This window comes from Anopheles darlingi, chromosome 2 (assembly GCF_943734745.1).
Source record: "Anopheles darlingi chromosome 2, idAnoDarlMG_H_01, whole genome shotgun sequence".
NCBI classification, from domain to species: Eukaryota; Metazoa; Arthropoda; class Insecta; order Diptera; family Culicidae; genus Anopheles; species Anopheles darlingi.
The window spans coordinates 21,160,467-21,181,214 of NC_064874.1; the positions used below are offsets into that span (position 1 = coordinate 21,160,467).

General features: G+C 49.6%; 1 protein-coding gene across 1 annotated transcript in view; it reads right to left on the reverse strand.

Annotated features, from left to right (window-relative positions):
• Window positions 1-20,072, reverse strand: part of LOC125948306 (hemicentin-1) — an 83,511-nt gene extending 63,439 nt beyond the window's left edge. Inside the window, exon 1 of the mRNA XM_049674244.1 lies at window positions 19,978-20,072. Within this exon, the coding sequence (XP_049530201.1) occupies window positions 19,978-20,029 (52 nt within the window). The 5' untranslated portion in view covers window positions 20,030-20,072. The remainder of the gene's footprint in view (window positions 1-19,977) is intronic.
• Between the last annotated feature and the right edge of the window lie 676 nt (window positions 20,073-20,748).

The window sequence follows — 20,748 nt, forward strand, 5'->3', positions numbered from 1 at the left end:
CCCATCCACCGGTCGGTGATTTATTCATTGGCCGCGACCAAACCTAACGGGATAACATTCCCTCCCTCTCCAGTACCGCGGTAGTCATGGTTCAGTGAGCGGTCCTGTCGCGAACGTTACCGCAGCTGCTGCCCATGATCTATGTGGCCACCGGTCTGTGGTACGAGGGAGGGGAGGGTTTAATGTTTTTCTCTCTCTCTCTCTTTTTGTTTTCCAATCGACAGATGTACACACCGAGATCCGATCCGATCCGATCCGACGGCTACCGGGGTTTTGCATCGCCAACTGCGGCTGAGCCCCGGAGCGAATGTCATGCGACTGTCAACCATCGGTCGCCTGATATCGATTCGTTTCGCTTCGGTTACGGCCACCAGTGGGTAATGGGAGCTCCGTTCGCTCCATATTTCATTACCACGCCCGACGGTCAGCGACGTTGGATGATCAAATCACCGTGGCCAGCAAATCAAATGAAGATTTTACGCACATCACATCCCGGTAGCACATCAATCGTTTGCCTCGCAGCATAAACACAGCCCCAGGGTAGAGTTGCATAGGTTACCGGCAAAAATGCTGGATCCGATTTGAATCAGGGAGGAGGCTTAGAATTTTGCGTCGACGATTCGACGGCCAGCGAAATAAATTTATTCTCTCACTGCACACATTAATTAAACTCCCGGGTTAGTCGGTTGGTGCTGGTTCCGGGGTTCCGGGCACACATACCGTCACATCCCCTGCATACACTTTGTTCCAACTTCATTTCCATTCCAGCGCTTACAACTGCCGCTTCCTGTTCATTAGCCTGTTTGGCCTATTTACTTTTCCCTTTGGCCGCTTCTCAGCCCTCAATCGTCATCATCATCATCATCCCCATCATCATCAGTTAGTGGCTCTCGCTGGGATCAGTTATGAAGCTGCTCGCTAGCAGCCACCATTTGGAGGGGAGCTTTTCAGCATTGATCGATGCGCGCGAATGATGTTTATCAATTATAAATGAGTGGCTGTAGTTCATTTTGCTGCCGTTTGTCGGAGCTTAATGCGGTCGTCGAGCCGACGCCCCGCTGCCACCCCGAAAGGTGCAAATGCGTGACGGAAATGCATGAAAAATGGCTTTCAATTCCATCGCTTCGCGGCGCTTTCATGACTCATAATTTCCGATTTAAAAGAAGCATTTCTCACTCCCCCTTTTTTTTTTGGGACGTTGCTTACTGGCGACAATAGTAGAACTGTAGCACCTGCGGCTGTAACGGGACCGAAACGGACCGGAACCAACCGGGAATGCCACCGAAAATGGCGCCGAAACACGCAAATGTTCGTGTGCGGGATGAGAAATGAATCCGGTCTCTTTTGCCATTTTACAGTCACAAGAGACGTGTGCGTGATCGTGTGAGTGTGAGTGTTTGTGTCGATCTTTCATTTGGTTGCGAAACGGGCAGCAGCAAAGGATGGTGGTGCATGCAAAGCGCATCTTTAACCGTCTAGTACGATGACTCAACTGTACCCGCGCCGGGCAAAAGCAGCATTCTGCATGTCATTCGCTCACTTTGCGCGCTCTGCATGCAATTTCCACTTCCCAACGTTCCATGCGTGCTCGTTGACAGGGACAGGATGATACGGGGTGTGAGTTCATTATGTGGCCGTTCCCTTTGGCGCATCCAAGATGCTGCTCCACAAAGCAACCGACGCGAAACGCAACCGCAAAGATAGCAAAACGCATAGAAATAGTTTAATTAATTGCACCTCACCCAAGTGTGTGTGTATGTGTGGCGGTGGAGATGCATTCCAGCCGACAAAGCCGGCGAGTTCTTGCGGATTGTTTCCCAAACCTCCAACAGGGGTAGCAACAACAACAGCAAGAGAAAAGAATGCGCCGGATCCGCTTCCTTGAGCACGCTAAGAATGTGCACACCTTCGGTGTTTATGGACTTTTGTCGTGACAAACTCGTCGTCGTGCACAGTTGCAGTAAACTCCGTACCGTAAGGTGCTATCGGCCGGTCAGTAAGAATGGTGCCATTGACAGCAGCAGCAGTAACATTCTTGTGGTTTGTGCTGTGCGATGAAAAATGATGATTGCTAGCGTGACGAACGCTGTCAATTAGCTGCTAACGTCAGTAGCCACGATCACCACCACCACCACCACTAGCACGGTGACATAACACGCCAGCCGATGTCGGTGCAGCATGATTAGCATTCCAAGAACGCAGAGACCATTCTTAAAGCAAAGTTGAACACATTAAAGCCCAGGTTATGCAGCACAAAAGGGACCATTTTTGCACCCGAAAACCAATTCGACTCCGCTGGTAATCGATTGCAATTTGCAAAAACGAAATTAAAATTCCAAATCGCGTAATCCACAGCACTCTCGGAACATTACAACAAGTACAGGCGCGACACCCAACCGTCCAGTCGGCCGAATCATCATCACGATGATAATGATGATGATGATGATGGGGAAAATGGACCAGAAACAAACTGATTTCCATCACGCGGCAGCAGCTTTCACTTCCACCACACAATCGAACACACACACACACACACACATTCGTACACATGATTTTCACGCTGACCGGCCACTGGCTAGTGGGGCTAGAGGTTTAGCGGCTGGCTGCCAGGCCGGCTAGTGAAGGTCGTAAAATGGGCGAATCTGCTGAACGACGCCATATTCGCCTCAACGAAACGCGTTGCGCTTCGAATGGTTTCGTTCACATTTGAAAACTCGACCAACTCGAGCTCGATGGCTCGAAGAGTGTAGCCCGGTTGGTGGTCGCCCGCCCGGCACCGAGAATGACCAAATGGCCACATAAATGGATACGGCTGCTGTTGGGATCATTCCGTATGGGGGTGGATGGACGACGCTCCACAGCATCGGATGTTTACCAAACACCCTGGCATGGGGCTGGCGCTGGCTGGTTTTGTATCGATGAGCGGGCGGGCAACACTTCTCAAGAAAGCAGCCCAAACCCAAGCCCCCAAGATCGGAGCCGATGCCGATCAAGATGGACGAGATGGAGGCGACGAGAGCGAGAGTGAGACCGAGAGCGAGTGAACGAATGTTCCGAAAGCTCTTATCACAACTTTCATAGCTCATAAAGTTTTATTTCTTATCATCATACATTCCAGCTCACTTGGAGCCTCTACGCTCTCTGTATCACACACACACACACACACACACAACCTGGTCTGGTCTGACCAGTGTTTGCGTAACAAGCGCATTCGCTTCAACACCGAACCGCACCGCCACACCCTTGATTCGAGTTGTCGATGGTTGGCGTCGATGGTTGCTCGGGGTTGCGAGGCAAACGGACTAGATTTGCGAATGGTCAGCATAAAACGGTGCTCTCGATGGTCATGAACGTACACACCACGATGGTATCCGACCGACCAACCAACCAACCAACCAACCAACCGACCGACAGTGCAGAGCTGTGCAAAGTCAGCGGAATTCGTAGAAATATGCGTCGGTTGCGTACTACCATACCAACGGAACCAAGGATCGGGGGCTCGCGGGCATTTGTGCGCGTATCCTTCGAGTATCCTGAGGCTTCCTTCTCCTTCCATCCAGCGTTGCCATAAGCAACAGCTCGCAGCGGCTTCTCCGAAACCGACCGGACCACCGTTCGGTGCCGACGATAACGAATGTATGTTAGCAAACATGCGATCGAAGTACACTGCGCGAAGTAATCAGACCCAATCCATGGCGTTACTTAACATGAGTAACACGCCTTTTCCCCGTTCCCCTTCTTGTTCTTGTATGCGGCATGATTGTTGACGCCAGTAACGTGCTCCGCTGCGTGCCGTGCTCTTGCCCGCCATTACCGGGATTGTTTTATCTGTTTTTCTTCTCTTGTTTCAAGCGCGCTTATGTACGTGTGTGTTTGTGGTAATTTGCAATTGATTCATCATTTGGATGATAAATTTTCCCTAAACCATGTTGCTTTCGGTATTCGATATCGTGCTTGATCGAGTAACAATTTCAACTCAAATTACGTTTTCACGGTTCAACCTCATCTGTCACCGCGGACAGTGAGTCACGGCCATTAACAGACACGGCCCTAATGTGCCTTTAATGTTCCGAAACACCCCGAAAACACGCATACACCTCTCTCTGACCTCCCCAGCTTGTTTTTAACAAACAAAATAAAAGAACTGGAACAGCGATCCAAGACGACCGCTCGGTTGGATTTGCAGCAAGATGGTGGCACAATAGCCGAATTCCTTCACGGTCGCGGTCCTGTCCTCAATACCGGGCCCCTCTCGGAAGAACAATAAACGTATAAAAAGTTGGTCGAAGTTGCTGGTGGAACACAATGGTCAAAAGCATTCCCTGGTTCTTACGTCGGTCTTCAGCGGGGACCGAAGATCTCGGTGGATAGAGCGGCAAACAATGAAATAGTAGTTAATAATGAAAAGCGAAGGAAGATGGCTCATCCGTCCCCCACCCCAGTCCAGTTTCTACTTTGCCGGTTAAATCAAATTCCAATCAATTCCGAACCATTCCACCGTGCGGGATCACAAAAGACTCACAAAGACAGAAAAAGTACGAAAAAAAAAATCGTCGTAAAAATCCTATGCACCACCCACCCAATGCACCCATCATCATCATTCCTTCCACCAACGAAGCGAGGGGATGGTTTGATGAAAGGCAAATTGAAAAGTGTCCTCGTTTGCGCCCCCGTGCCCTCGCCGCCTTTGAAGTCGCTTAACGATTTTCAAATAATAATCCCCGGCTGGCTGGTTCGCTGCCATTTCGTTAGTTCGCTGGCACAAGAATTTGTCAAAGTAATCGACGGTTCCGGATCGGTGGAGTGGTCGAGGGGCAGCACCACCACCACCACCAGGCACTGAAACTGAATGTGACTTTGATAATCTTACCATTTCCATTCAGTGCACGGACCGTCGCCGGTCCGCACAAACTTCTTGGTTTGGCTCGCATCCCGCACGGTACGGGTTGCTGGTACCGTGGCGTATTGTGCGTCGGTCGGTAATTAAATATTCATTTTTTTTGCGCTCTCCTCGTCCTCTCCGGGACCGGTATGAGCGTACAGAGGGAATTTATCGACTGATTGGGAAAGTATTTTTCTGTCGCTTCGTGCGTACGCGCGATGGAACGCGGTAACTTCCCCCGGTGGTGCGTGCCTCAAACATTCGCCGCTCGTATGCCCGGTATGTCCCGCGTGTCCCGAACGCTCGTACGGTGAGATATGTCTCACAATGCAAGGAAATCCAAGCAATCACCTAACTGGACAAAGCTGAGCAGCGCATGCTGGATGTACAATTTCTTTATTGACGAATTTTGTTTTTTTCTTTCACCCAAGTAGAACCATTATTTTAGCCGGCACTGTACCATACACACGGTCGATGAATCGTCTCCAGAGCATCACGTCCCTGCACGGAAAAGCGAATCGATTGTGCGCGAAAACAATCGCTCGTAAGCGACACAGCGACCACCGGAATCCACCTTCCGCACCTCGAAGAAGAAGAAGAAGAGGAAGGTGTACTTGTTCCCCACCCCCACCCTCCTGCACACCGATTCCAAGAACACAACAACTCACCATCCGTCTTTTCGGTGTCTTCGTGAAGCTAACACCAGCGCATACGGGGCCTTGGCGGAGACCCGGACGACACCAAAGGCGTGCCAAACGTTGTTGGCCTCAACCTCGTGTCACAGCTGCTGATGGGAATGAATGGAGCGGACCTGAATTGAATCTCTTACGGTACCGTCGGCCCATCTCTCGTCCACCAAGCCGTAGCCGTAGATCGCTTATTCAAATGAGTTGGCTAATTGAATTTTTATGATCGGAGCTCGGTCCCCGCCGAAGCTCGACGAGAGAGGAGGCTACAATACACCACGTAACGCTTCCCCTCTTCCATTCCGATTCTTCTTCCGATCTCGCCTTAACGTCACTCGCTACGGTACGGCTCCAGCCGGCGTCACCGGTAAACGGGTCAGCTCCGTTGTTTGCACACTGCTTTGACTTTGGCGTTTGAAAATGCGTGAAAAGCGTTGCCTCACCCACGACGGCACTGGCGAACAACAGGACGGTTCGAGCGTGCAGCACAATTACGATGAATCAGCTTCCCTTGTCCAGGTTGGCAGGGTTGGGCGGGGCGGGGTGCCCAAGGTGTTAAATGATTTTATGAGTCTGGGGCACATGCGCAACCATGCCCAGTAGGTGGTGCGTCTCATTAACACCCTTTTTTGGTGGGAGGAAGCCGACCCTTTGGCCGTTGCGGTGTGATTCATCCGCAGCCCTTCTTGGTTGGTTTGCTCGACCATCAAACAAAACCATCTTGACCAACAACCGATCCCCTTTGGTTACTTAACACTTACAAACCAATTAGAGCCTGACACCCCGAAAACCACCACCCGGTTTGTTGGTGACCGACCGAGACCGCGGCGGTCAATCAAAGCTATTCTCCTCAATAACCATCCCCCGCCCTGGTGTTGAGATAGTGTCCGTCTGTCTGTCTGTGTGCCGTGACGTGATGCAATCAGACGGTGATTGGCATTTGCGTTCGTTCGCCGCGCGTAATCATCATAAGCGGTAGCACCGATTGCCAGCTTACGGGGTCCATATCCGTCACTTGAGAAAAGCTTCGCCCCGAAGTGATCCAGAAGGGTCAAGACTCGGCGCCCGGCTCGCACCATCGGACACTTTCCTGGGCGATAGGTGTCTCCGGCGATCCGATGTTCCGGTTCCCGGTAATTGCAAGGTAAGTATCCTATCGTCGGGCGTTTGGGATTTATTTCCGGCTGACCTTCCTTCCTGGCGTACCAACAACAAACTCTCGTTTCTCACGCTTGCCGGCCCAAACGGCAACGTCGCTGCCGCTGGAGCGCTTCTAGGAAATAGGACATTCCCCTATTCTCCTGGAGCCGACCAGCCGAGTCGGCTGACGAAGTATGATAAAATGTCTTCAGCCACAATTTTCCGCCGGAAGAAAGCCGAAGCCGGCAGCTCGAAGGCAGCAAGCGAATGATTGAGGGCATTATCTTTATCGCCGTGTCCTTTGACTTGATCCGTACGCCTTCGCTCCGCCTAGCGATACCGGGAATTCTTGGCAAAATGATGCCAGAAACAGACAGAGACAGAGAGAGAGAGAGAGTGAGAGACAGAGCAACTGGAGAAGTAGACCGATGGCAAAAAGTGCACCGGCATCACAAATCTGAAGGCACGATGCTTTAGGCGCAGTGGCTGGCTAGCGCCTCATCTGCCTCATGCCCAAGGAACTTTCTCTACGTCATATCTTTGCCCCGGACCGGAATCTGTTTTCTTCTGCCACTTTAGCGCACACGCAAGGCAACGGGCCTTGCCCAACGGAGGAACGGAACGGGGAAAAACTCCATCTTTGGACCATGGTGACGACGGCGAACGGTTGAAAGATGCTGCTTCCGGTCGTCCCTTCAGAACACAGAACAGAAGGGGTTTGCTGTTATCGAGAGGAGCGAGGGACGGAGGTTTTGCTTTGGCTCGTTTGTTTCGCTCCAGCTCCAGCTCCGGCCTACGGTTACGGCTCCGGCTACGGCTCCGGCACACCCGCTCAACCGCGACGTTGTTGATTCGTTTCGGTTCTTTCGGTTCCATCGCTTCGTCGCTTCGTGACGTGCTTGGCTGGGGCAAAGAGAGGAAGTGAGAGAGTGAGGAAGGCTGCACCGCGGAGAGAGAGAAGCGGAAAGGGCGAGGAAGCTGCGAATGATTTTATGAATAAATACATTATTAAATCATTTGCTCTATTCGCACACTGCCACGGGTGGCTGATTATCTATCTGATTGCCCCCGGACTGCGGACTCGGTATGCAGCAGTCTCTGCTGTGCTTTGCGGGTTCTGGGATCTGGTTTTTGTCCAGCTCTCTCCTCCGGTTCAATCGATGCTGGCTGGCTGGCTGGCTGGCAGCAGTAGCAACCTTATTGGCTTATTTATGCTTTGCCTTTCCTTTCGATTCTGCTATTGGAATGCGGTTTTGGCAGATGGTGGCGTATGGGGTGGAGCGAAACATTTGTCTCAATTTCTGAGCTGGCATTATCTTTGTGTTTGTGTGTGAGCGTTTAATATCAAAAAATATGCTTTGCCATAATTTATTGTCCCAATCCTAACCAATGATTCTTCTCGTAATTACACCCTAATGTAATCAATTCGTTCGTTCGTTCGGTCCTTCCTTTCCGTCTAGCCTTGTGGTCTTGGTTGTGTTTGTTTGTTTTAATAATTTGCCTAACTCCCGGATACACTACCAAATACTGTTGCTCTTTGATGAGCCACCGACAGGGTGCCTGTGCTCTGGGGCATATTCTGGCCGCTGTTCAGTTACAACCGAACTTCCAGGAAAGTGTAATCGCTGTAAGGTAGACGCAGGACAGGTACAATATTGGCCGCTTCGTAATTTAACTTTGTAACATTCCATGAAACCCCTTGATCCTGCCACCGTGTGCGAGTCGCCTTCCGGTAACTAACTCTTCGCCGAACTGCTCCCCTCCGCCATTTATCTCATATGAAACCGATCCCTTGGCTAATCATAGCCTTAATTGCCCAGACGGAAACCAGGCGCACGAACGTGGGCCCCTAACAAGTGGCTTGTTCCGTTTATTACAACATAATTTTTAACCTTCTCGCCACACCACCACCATCATCATCATCATCATGGCCATCGCCATCATCATCGCTATCAACATAATCACGAGTAACTAATCATAATCGGTCGGAAAGCCGGCACCGGCCTGGCGTCGCCGGCCTTTGTCGGTGTCGACGAAACCTGTTATTTGTTTTAAACCCTTACCCGGCCACTCCAACTCCAGCCGGAGCACGCGTCAGCAATCTGTCTTGCGTGATCGTTTGTGATGTGTGTAAGCTAAGACGTGTGCTACCGGTACGCGTGTGTGTGTGTGTGTCCTTCGCCTCTGTTGAAAGGAGGAAGCAGGTTAGCTTGAAGGGTGCTTATTGAATTCAATATTCTAATTAAGTCCCGCACAACAAGCTACTACAACGTGTGTTTAGTCGTCGGTTGGTGCGAGTTCCGAGCCCGAACAACATGGCCGGGGGCCCACTTCCGGCCGCTGTTCCGTTGGAACAAGTTGCCTTCATTCGGGAACGGGCTCGAGAACGGAAGCGCACCCTTCAGCCTTTCAAACTGAACGTTAAGGGGGGAGGAAAGCTGACCTGCTTCTGCGGTTCTCGTTCGTCTACGGAACCTCTCTGATCATCCGACAAGGAGCTTCAAGGAGCGAATGTATCCCCCACGGAAACGGTTGGTTCGAACGGGATGCACCAAATGGTTCTTCTGTTCTGTGTGTTTTTTTTTTTGGTTTTCTTCAGCGAAACTAAATGAACCTCGGTCCAATGTCTAAATTTCACATTAACTCAGCTCCAGCAACTGTTACTCCTGCAGTCAAGTGCAGCAATGAAAAAGAAAACGGAACACTCTACTCAATACGGTGCACACGGTGCTACAGTGCCGCCATTAATCAAGCCTAATGAACTGGCAATCAACTTCCCGTTCCCCGATGGTCGCACACGAACAGCACCACCACCACCACCATCTGCTGATCAAATTCAGGGGACGAGAGAGAGAGAGAGAGAGGGTTGCAAATTTCGTGCAAGATTTTCGATGGCTTAAGTCAACCGTTGCCTGACCGCGAACCATACGGCGGCCAGCGGCGGCCCGATCCGTATGTTTTCCGGGTAGTGAGGGCGAGAAAATTCGAAAAACTCGTTGCAACTCGCAGCCAGCGACTGCAGCACTCGCCTCTGGCTAAGAACAATCCCCGCCTGGTGAAGAGCCCCGGGAAGGAACTTCTTACAATTTTCCACCACTTCCTTCTCCGCTTTCTCCACGTTCCTGTGACGCAGGAAGCTTTAGTCCCGTTGGACGAACAGGACGAAGAAGGCGATGGCGAAAGTTTTTCGGTTCGGGCCGTAAATTACTTTCCATCAACTTTGCCGTCGGTTGCGCAGCGAGGAACAAGGAACGAGGAACGTAATGCGATGAAAAGGCACCGAAGGTGGAGTGCTGGGTACGGGGACAGTACGAGTGTGTTTCTGGGTCGAAGGTGCGCTTAACTGCACCGGAAGTGGCTCCAGTTAGCGCTTCGCTAGCGTTGAATGTTTCGAAAGCTAGCGCTACGCGTCGACCTGAATGAGACTGATGAGACGAGGGGAACAGGGGTGGTTTCAGTTACAACCGGGAACCGGATATTGCGCACCACAGCACATGCTGCCCCCCGGCCGGACCGGCCGTTGGCATATGCAACGCTGACGAGGAGCGCAGCGCACAAATGCACCTTCCGGCATGTGTGGGTTCCGGTGATGGTTTTGATCCGGATCCCGGTCCCCGGCTGCCCGTCGGATGCCCCGATTATCAGCAGCACGGCACGAGACCCCACCTTCCACCAGGACCCCCTTCTCCAACCCCATTCCTCGATCGTCGTTGTTTATGCAAATGAATGGAGCTGCCAACGGAGTTGCAGTGCACCTGAACCCGTGGTACCCTGGAAATGGTGCTCCATTCCGTCGACGGTATGGCACGCTATTCGTGTGGTGAGGTCGGGATTGTAGCGTGCCAACGAGCGACTTTGGTTGATGGCGTTTTGTCAGCAAAGGCCAGTGGATAGTGATTATGGTCCGGGCCAGGGGGAAGGAGAGCATGGGGAGGGCATGCTCGGCACATTGTAACGACCATCGTCTGCGGCAGTTAGACGCACGTGAGCTGACACGTGTATCCTGTAGAAGCAGCAGCAGTAGCAATAGCAGCAACAAACAAAAAAATCTGTACAAATTATCGTTCAATGTTGACCCAAAGTTAAACGTTTCGTTGGACCCGTACCGAAGCATTGGTTTAATAGTGACCAGGACGGAGGCGTGTGTTGGAGCGTGTGGGTATTTATGATAAAATTGTGGATGTTGTTTAGTGCAGCTTTTAATTGGTTTCGTACAAATTAACTTGTTCGATGTGTTGGCCATTTAGCCAGCATGTGCTCCATCGGTTGTAAATGTAAAAAATATCTTCAAACAAACTCAATGAATTAAAAAAAAAGCTAGCAAAAGTATTGAATGGATATTAATTAAATAAATTACCATTTCGTTTACGTTCACTTTTGCGACATGTTGAGTTGAGAATGCACAGGCTTTAAGAGTGTGTGGGTTAATTTGAAAGTTTCGTGAATCGAAAAATTGATTCTAAAAAATAAAAAATGTATATATTTCGGACAGCGAGAAATGGTACGGTCTGTGGACAGGATTGAGCTGCTGGTAAATCTGTCATATGCAGCATTGTCACTCCATTTTTATCTATTCTCGAGAGCTTCAACTGAATTATTTAATAGCGCGAAACAATATTAGTTAGTGATTGAATTATCATGCGTCAACTTTATCCTATCTAGTATCAATTGTTTGGACTATTTCCTTTTTCTCTTTCCAATAGCTTTCGGTCACAGTTACATTCTTCCATGGCTCTCAGCATGTTGACGCATGCATGTGGCAAGGAAGTTTTGGCAAGGACGGATGTCTCATATTAGTCGCCAATGATCTTGATTGAAAAAATTTTGGACGGTCTGGCAATATTGCTAACGGACGATGAATAAATAAAAATCGTCAGTAGAGTGTCAATATAGTTCAATTAACATATTGCACGTGAGTGAGCTCACTCAAGTGTTCAAAACATGTTCAAAGAAGTAAGACTTTCCATTGCAAATAAGCCCATAGGGCTCTATTTATTCTTCGATAATTAGAATTCTGCTATGGAAGTAAATATTTATAGTAAATATTATGCTATGGAAGTGTAAAAACCCATAAGGAACCAAATCATTTCAGGACTTAAATCAAACCATTGATGTAGTTGCCCACAGAGCTTCGTTCCGCAATCTACTCATCTCAAATGCTCACGAGTGAAGTTACTTTATGACTTTTCATTGATTGAACTCTGACACTTTCTCACAAACCTCATCGATAATATCGCATCCTCGTAGCATCCCTCAACTCCACCGATAAATCCGAAAGTAAAACGAGTTCGAGACCAATATTTACTTCTTCCCTAATGCTCGAGAACGAGCATAGATTCCGTACACCTCAGGGACGAAGCCGGAGAAGAAGGAAAACGAAAACCAGCTACCCCCTGTTAAACCTGTTCGCCTCAAATTTCCTGCACGTTCTCGCTTATCTCACGTAACTCTCCGGGTCCAGGACGGGAGAGGGGGCGCGGTTAACTGTCCAAACTTATTTGCCATCCCCGACCGACCACCCGACCTAGGCTCGCTGATGCCTTCCCGAACCAACGAAATCAAAATGATTATTATCACTAACTTTTCAAAACTCTACCATCGCTCGTTCCGCTCGTTCGATCCTCTTCCTCGATCTCCGACCGATCCGCGCTCCTTTACCGCTCCCCCCTCCCCGCCTTTCCATGATTCCGTTCGTTGGAATCGGGATTCAAAAGTTGATTTCTTTCTCGCCCATCACGTGTGTGGCATTAAGCTGTCGAAAGGAGTTAAGCACGTAGCTGTACCGCGAACGCTGGCAGCCCTGGTGTTGTGGTTGAGGGAAAGGGGCTAAGTGGGTAACGAACTTCACTTCGGTCATGTTCACACTTGGGAGATACCGAAACTTGGTCGTGTTATCCCCAGCAACATGAGAGCACGTGTCACTCGTGGTAGTAGCAGCAGCAGCAGCAGCGGTTGGTTTCGAGTTTTTCGGTTGCTGGTGGCCGCGTTGAGCCACAAAACTTCTGATGCATATCGGTGTTGAAGCGTTTCCAGAGAAAGACACACACACACGAGAGGGAGTGTCTCATCGCACAACCCTGTGAGTGTATTTGTTCGCACGAATGAAATCGCGAACAGAATCCTTGAAACGCTTCTCCTCCAATTCCGAGCGGCAGGAGCTTCTCATTCGTCCGAAAAACGAGGGATTCTGTGGCGCTGAATCATTTTCACCGCAACACCTTTTTCCGGGCAAATATTAACGCACGAAATACACGGCAACACACCTTTGCCAACGAGATCCAACAAATTTAAAACACTCCCAGGTAGCAGGGGAGCAGGGAGCGAGTAGAGAGTGCATCCGGTTTGAGCAAAAGCACCACACCGAAACCCAAAGGAGCCCCAAAAGTCGATTAAATCCGGGTGGTTGTATGATAATTAGAAAACTTGCCGTACCGCCAAACGAAACCAAACGGACTGACTGACTTTAAGTTATTCTTCCAGCAGCGAGCACTTCTCTGCGCCATTTCAATCGGCCACAGAAAGTTTCGGCCAAAAACTCTCAGCCTCTCTCTGGCTCTCTGCAAAACTCAGCAGCCCAAAGCCCAAAACCCGGCTCCCCTCTCGGCTTTTCCACCCCCTTTTCCGGCCACTACCCGCAGGTACTCCTGCGTAGTGATGTACTCAGCTATGCTAACGAGTTAATCCGAATCTGGAAAAGGCCTGTCATCCCCTGGCTTCGCAGTGCGATCGTCCTCCGGTTTCACACCGGTTCCGTTCCAGGCCAACTTGGACGAAGACAATGTTTCGTCCTTTTTCTACGCCATACCATGGAGGAAGTCTAACGAGACAGAAACTCAAACGAAATGTGTCAGTTTGTCACCTCCGGTTTACTCGGCTTTTCGCCTTTCACGTGATGAAGCCAGGGGTGTGTTTAAGTTTTGTGGACCTGGATGCAATCTTGGTAGCTCCCCGGGTAATGGGTTACAGCTCCCCGGGCGCATCAGCCTGGTGCACTGTCATCGTGCAGTGGAAAGGGACTCTTGAAAATCGGAAACTAAACAGAAACCCCTCACCTAACGGTACGGTCAATTACCTTCGATCTCCCATGGCAACCACTGCTGCCTTGCTGAATTATGGGCCCTATTGCGAGTGTCTTGTCTTGCAAACGAGACTGCCTTACTACTGCTGAAAAAACTTAGCAGTCTTGTTTAGCTTTTATGAATGAAATTGTGATTTTTTACAGCCTGATTTCAAAACAAATACTAATACTACCAAATTAATCACCAACACAATTAAAAAGCAACATCTTTCGCTCCAATGGCAACTACGACCAAGCCGAAAAAATATACCATTTTCAGTCTCGTTTTCAAGACTCAGAGTCTGGTGCCAAAACCTACCAGACTCTGAGTCTTGAAAACGAGACTGAAAGTCGCGTTGCCATTGGCGCGAAAGATGTTGGTTTTTGGTGGTGTTGGTGATTAATTTGGTAGTATTAGTATTTGTTTTGAAATCAGGCTGTAAAAAATCACAATTTCATTCATAAAAGCTAAACAAGACTGCTAAGTTTTTTCAGCAGTAGTAAGGCAGTCTCGTTTGCAAGACAAGACACTCGCAATAGGGCCCTATGCAAATTCTGAGCCAACTATTCGCGTTGGGCTGTCCGAGACACTAAGTGCATGGTGGAGGCGCCATTCATTGTAGTTGAATTGAAACTGCTTCGATCCTGATCGCGATCATCGTGATGAGAATAATCAATTTGCCAATCGATTGGTGGTGAATAAGTGGCCAAGTATCGAGACTTTATACTTGGTTGATTATTTTGAATTTGAACAATGCATTACTCCGATAATGGTATTTAGATACATAAGTATGAAGTTTCAATGTCGAAATCGCCTTATTCTGGCCATATTATATTGGAAGAAAAAGCCAAAAATCGTAAACAAGAAAAAAAGAATAATCCATTTTTCGTTATTCCTCGCGTTGACATCTGCTCTGACGAACCAGATTGTGTTGTGCTCCGATATTCTCCACATACCCGAACCTCCTGCAGCTACTACCGTTTGTTCAATCACGCGCTGTGTATACACAGCACAAGCCCTTGTAAGCGCTTCTAATGCAAAAGATCAACAACATCGAGCAGCCTGTAGGGTACGGGCTTGAACATGGGCCAGTGGGTGATGAATCGCTGCTGCAGCCTAACGAGCCCTTCCCTTACAGTGACAAGTCATGTCATCGAAGCATCCACCTTCCCTTGGTGTCATCCTCACACTCTCTTTCGTGTACCAAACGCGAATAAAACAAAACCAACGAAGCGATGCCGGTGGTGCCCTTGTTTCGTGGTTGAATTTTTCGGCGTTTTTCCGAGCTGGCCTTTGGCACCGTGTTGTAACTGCACCACGATGACGCAAAATGGCGTCCCGCGATTATAACGCCGATGGGTTGTGCGTGTTCGATTCGGAGTATGGCCACAAAACCGCATCCGTGCTCGATCTCGGGACGCAAACAAATCTCTACCATCCCTTTCGGGACGCACACACACACGCACACACACAATGGCGCCATTTCGTGTTCAAAGTGCAATGGATCTGGAGCGGTACTTCAAGGGAACCCCTGACTAGAACGTCAGATGCCGCCAGGATGCCGACCGCGGAGATGAAGCTGGGTAAATAAAGTCAATCCTCTATCTGCTGCTGCTGCTGTTGGTTCCCGACCGGAGCCAGCCTAGTGCCAATTTCCGGAGCATATCTCTTCAGCAGGATCCACGCGCGTCCCGCATCCACAACACCGGCACCGGCTTTGTGATGACCCTGTCGAGCTGAAAGATAAACAACTCTTCGACTAGACTACCCCAGAGGCGGGGTAGGTGATCATGACGATGATGATGGGTCGGTCGTTCGGTCGGTTGGTTGGTTGGTCCAGCGTCAGACAACTTTATGAGCGGCAACAAAGGCACATCTGAACCGGAGTGAAGGTACGGTAACGAACGGCCATACTCGAAGCTTACCGTTCAGAAAACCGTCTTTCTTCTTCTTCCTCTTCTCCTTACGAAGCGACGACCGGAACAAGGAAACTCCGAACCATCCTCAGAACCAACCAACCAACCAAAGGCTGGCTAGTACGGTGAAGAAGTTTTTGCCACTTTTTGCCGTCGTTTCCAACATATGCACACAGCGCAGCAGCAACAGCAGCATCGGGCTGGATGCAAACACTTTCGGCGAAACAACAGTGTAAAGCATGTTCACCGGACAATAGCACTGCCGCCGGTAGCAGGCAAGCAATGGGGAAACGGAATGGTGGAAAGTCTGTCCGGGCTGCCGCTCGACAACGTGAGTACAGTGAGAAAAACCTACTCCATGTCCGTGTAGTGTACAACAAAACTTGGAAACGGGAAACGGGAGAAAAAAACAGTAGTAGCCAACGGCACGCTTCCTTCGTTGCTGCTACTTCCGGGCAATGGGCACACAGACCGATACGGGGGGGGGAAAAAAAGTGATAAAAATGGACGCTCATGTCGAGATAAATCTCGGCTCGCACTGGACGCAAACAGTTCGAGCTGTCGACACACACACACGCCCCGGTGCAAGGGCAAGGAGAAGATAGCGGTCTCCAGCAGGACGCCCATCACATGTCGGCCAAGTTGAGTGCTGACGGAGGATTTTGAAGGGATATCCGGCACCTTCTTGCACCACTGGTACACTGGTTCAATTTGAGATAAGTAGTCGAGGGTTCCGTTCCACGTGTGTGTTGCTACAAAACTGTTTGTTGTTGTTGTTGTCGGTTGTCGGGCGCCACGATCGACCACAATTCGATCACATAAAACGTAAATTTAACGTCTCCTTACCGTAACCGTCAACATCAAGTCTTCCGGCGTTACGACGATTACCGTCGCAATCGAATTCGAATACAATACAAATACACTCGTCTGGGTATGTGTGTTTGTGTTTACTGTGGTCAGTTTAGCAGATCGAAACCACAATGTCGTTGTTCAAGTGTCTCCCTTCCTTCCATTAACCTGAAGCTGCTACAAGTCACCATGAGCTCTCTGACTCACTCACTCACTCACGTAACTGATTGCCTTCGGACATCGACGTACCGACGTTGATCTACCATACTACCACCCTCGTAATGGGGGGTCCTATTTTTATTACGAACTGGGTACCGACCCCCGCCCCTCGATGAAGGGAGTGATGGAAGGGAGTGCTTCGAATGGTCCCAGATGGTGAGGCGTTTCAACAGTTTTAAACTGACCTACGCCCGCCGGTGAGGCACCGGACAGCTAGCCATGCTCAACAGCTCGTTCAATGGTTTTCTGCTCCATTTCCTCTCGAGAAGAGCATCCGGAAGCAGTTAAGGGACCGGACCGGACCGTACCGGTGATCGGGGTGATGCGGTGAGGCTAAGTTATGGGAAAGGAAATTTGTACCGACATGTATGTGAAGCTAAACTCGGTCATAAAAAGCAAAACCACCAGCAGGAATGAAGCAATGTAGGAATGTCAGTGTGAATGCATGAGTGAATGCATGCATGTGTGTGTGTGTGTGTGTGTGTAGTGCTAAGTTGTCTCATGCAGATTCTCTCTGGAGCTTCATTTTGATTGAGCCCCGGTAATATACAGTTTATGCTTGATTACCTGCACCGAAGAACTCGAGTTATGATTATGAGCTTATGATGCCATAATTCTTATCACTGTTGCTGAGCTAATGAACAACAACTTATGTTGACCTTAAAAGCGGCAGCGGCTTTTTATCTCTGACCGAGCAACACGATCAACAACAACTACTAATCAAGTATTGTATTGGACTGCTTGCTGTGCCCCGGACGATGGGTAATCAACTTTAGTAGCAAACTCTTCCCTAGATCTATCGTTTATGACCGTGCTAAAGGGCAACACCATCCTTTCCCTTCGTTTGTGCCCTTTACAAGTACAAAGCACATACAAACATACACATACACACACACACTGACAGGTATTACTGACTCGCCATACATCGTAAAGTGATCACTCCTCGGGGACCCTTTATCCTGCTGCTGCTACTGCTGCTGATCGTCGGCATCCAGCCACCGTGGTTCCGGTGAGCCATAAAAATAGTATTTCAAGCGAATAATTACTGGCCGTCGGTCAGCACCATGATGTTGCCCATCTTTACGAGCCGTCACTGCCACCCGGGCGCATAGAACGGCTCCGCCGGAGAACGGAGACCCCCGTGGAGAAGGGAGAATACTGGCTGAAACTAACCCTCCCTCCCTCTCTCTCTCCCACCCTCCTTCCGGAAAGCTAAGCGACAGGAGGCCAGCTTTTGGTGCAGAAAGTGTAACCATTGACCGTCGGTGGCGGTTACGACCCCTCGGTCGATGATATGTCAGTGGTGCTACTAGCGGTGTCCCGCATGACTGCTAGACTGCACGGGGATTGGGCGAGCTTTAGCCCTGTAACCGTCGTCCCTCCCGGGGACCGATAATAATCATCAAAGCACAAAAAGGACGTCCGGTGGAGCGCAGCTTATGGTGAAAACGATTTGATCCTATCGTAAATAAGCTACGTTAAACTACGAGACAGCGAGCCCATGGCCCTGGTCGGTCCTGGCCAGGCATTATCCGTTGCTACTTTCACGTAATACCCGGTGGGGTGGGGTGGGGTGGGGGGGGGTCGCCATGCGCCATGTGGGCACACTAGCCTCAGTGTGCCACTGAAGTGGAAAACCGTTTCATCTAAACCCATGGGACTCCACTCGCGTATAGCAGCCGAAGGAAACGGTCGAGTTACTTTAAGTGTAATATTTATGGCCGTGAATGTCCCAAATAGCGGAGCTGCTGAGAAGGGGGCTGGAGGTTCCAGAATCTTGCCGATCGTCTACAAAGTCTGGTACCAAGTGAGTCGAACACATGTTTGCCATGGAAGTAGATTCCTGCTTTGTGAATACTAAGTATGTACTTGCCTTTGCAGCACAAAATGAATTGCAGTTAGAGTGGAAATAATAGGACGAGATTTACACGGAACAATTATACGAGGATAAAAGAAAAAAAACGGCACTCGAGAACATTCGCATTGTGACATTTTAAACATTCGATCCCGTACGATTGATTCCTGGTAGCGGAATGCAGACGACGGAGTTTAAGAGCAATATGAGCATACGGATGGTAATAATTTGAATTTCATCACGAACCAATCAGATGCTACACCTACCGGATGAAGGGAAGTATTTCGAGAACAAAAACTACACCCAGAGCACTGCATCGGTGCGATGGTTTGCTGGAATATTAAATTGTTTTGTGATTTGCATACCACCATACCACTCCACGAACTTCGGATTCTTCCTTCTGGCAAACATTGCTATTTCCGGTATGAGGCTCATTGGAAGGCTCATCAAAGGCCGGGAGGCGCTTCGTACTTCTTAAGATTCAATCTGCTTTGCCGGTTGCCAATAAATATTGCCCTCTACTCCTACCAGACTCAAAACTAAGTCAAATCCCGGGGGATCCTCCCCGTCCGGATCCTCATCGTCCGAATCCTTCTCGTGGGACTGTTCCTTGGCCGTTCATAATCAGAGAAAACCCTGATAAGTCATGCTTCTGGATTGGATGCGTTCACTCCTGCATGCTACCGGTACACTTCCGGCTTCCGGTGCATTACTTCCGTTCCATCGAAAGAAATCCCAGCACCAGGAATCCCCGGATCCATGCAATTACGACGACTAGGACGATGACGTGCATGGATTACAAAAAGAGTGAGGGCACTAGGAAGCCACCCCTATAATTCCATCAATCGATCGACCGACCGACCGACCACTTCTGATCTTTTGCCAGCCTCGACTGATATGCAGGTCGGGCAGACCGGTTGTAACAGCATAATTGAATGAGCTCAATCCTCGCAATTGAATTGAGTCCTGGGGCCCTTATCATCCTAGTGGGGGGGGGGGGGGGTCCCATCCATTGCAGTCACCGCAACGCATGCCATTCGCAGGAAGAGTGACAGTTCTTCTGACAGACAAGGATCAATTTGTGACCATGCACAGGGTAACCAGGGTAACCAGGGATATCCGGCTGTCATAGGCTACTGCAGCTCATCAGCGTGCTCGTCTGAGAGGCTCATTCTGTCTCTCTCTCTCTCTCTCTTGCTCGCTCTCTGGCCCAAGGTGAATTCCATGCCTTCCTATCGGAAGAATGTTGTCGAGCTGGACATGTTTGGTTATAAACAGAAGACCATACAAGACACTGGGCGCGCTATGGATGCTAGGAAACGGTGGTGGAAAAGGGCTTCGGATAATGCGATGTCACTCTGCTGTTGCTTACCTTTCACGTAGATTGCTGATATAATTAGGACAATTAATTTCCAATAATCCATTTTACGAGCTGCCTTCCAACGCACCGCTGTACGTTGGTCGCTGGTTAGGAGGTTCAGGAGAATTCCGCTCAGCGGCACCGCCAAGCAAACACACACACACACACCTAGAACACGCTTCTGGTGCAGACACGCAGTCACGAAGAAAGGATACAGCAGCTATCCCGTGTCTCTGCCTGCCAGTAACAGCGGCTAGTATGATGACACCAACTGATGATCACTTACTGCACACACAACACTCGCTACCCATTGAAGCTACCGGACCGGTTAACAAAGAATTTTGTAGCTGCTGCACCACCAACAACAAACATACTTCACACACACACACACACACAGACACACTTCAAATTTCACTTATGCACTAGCGGTTAAACACACTGCACACGGGCAATGACCGTGTTACACTATCCTGCTGTGTGGAACACATTCAACGGGGCACTACGCACGCAAGAGAACAAAAGATGAGAAGCATTAAATGAAGTGACCACGGGGGACGGTCTATCGAAACATTATCCCAGGTGTTTCGGCAGCGGTGAGCTGGATGTGTGCGGCACATGGGGGAAGAAGGGTAATTAATGCTGTCAGCGCGGTGCGTCCGATGGGACACTGGTTTTCGTTGGTGTTGATGCTCACTTGTGGCCGTTTGCATTATGTTTCATTCATGTCCGGGGAGCATCATCAACATCATCATGATATTTTGATGCATTGGATCCGCTGTACAT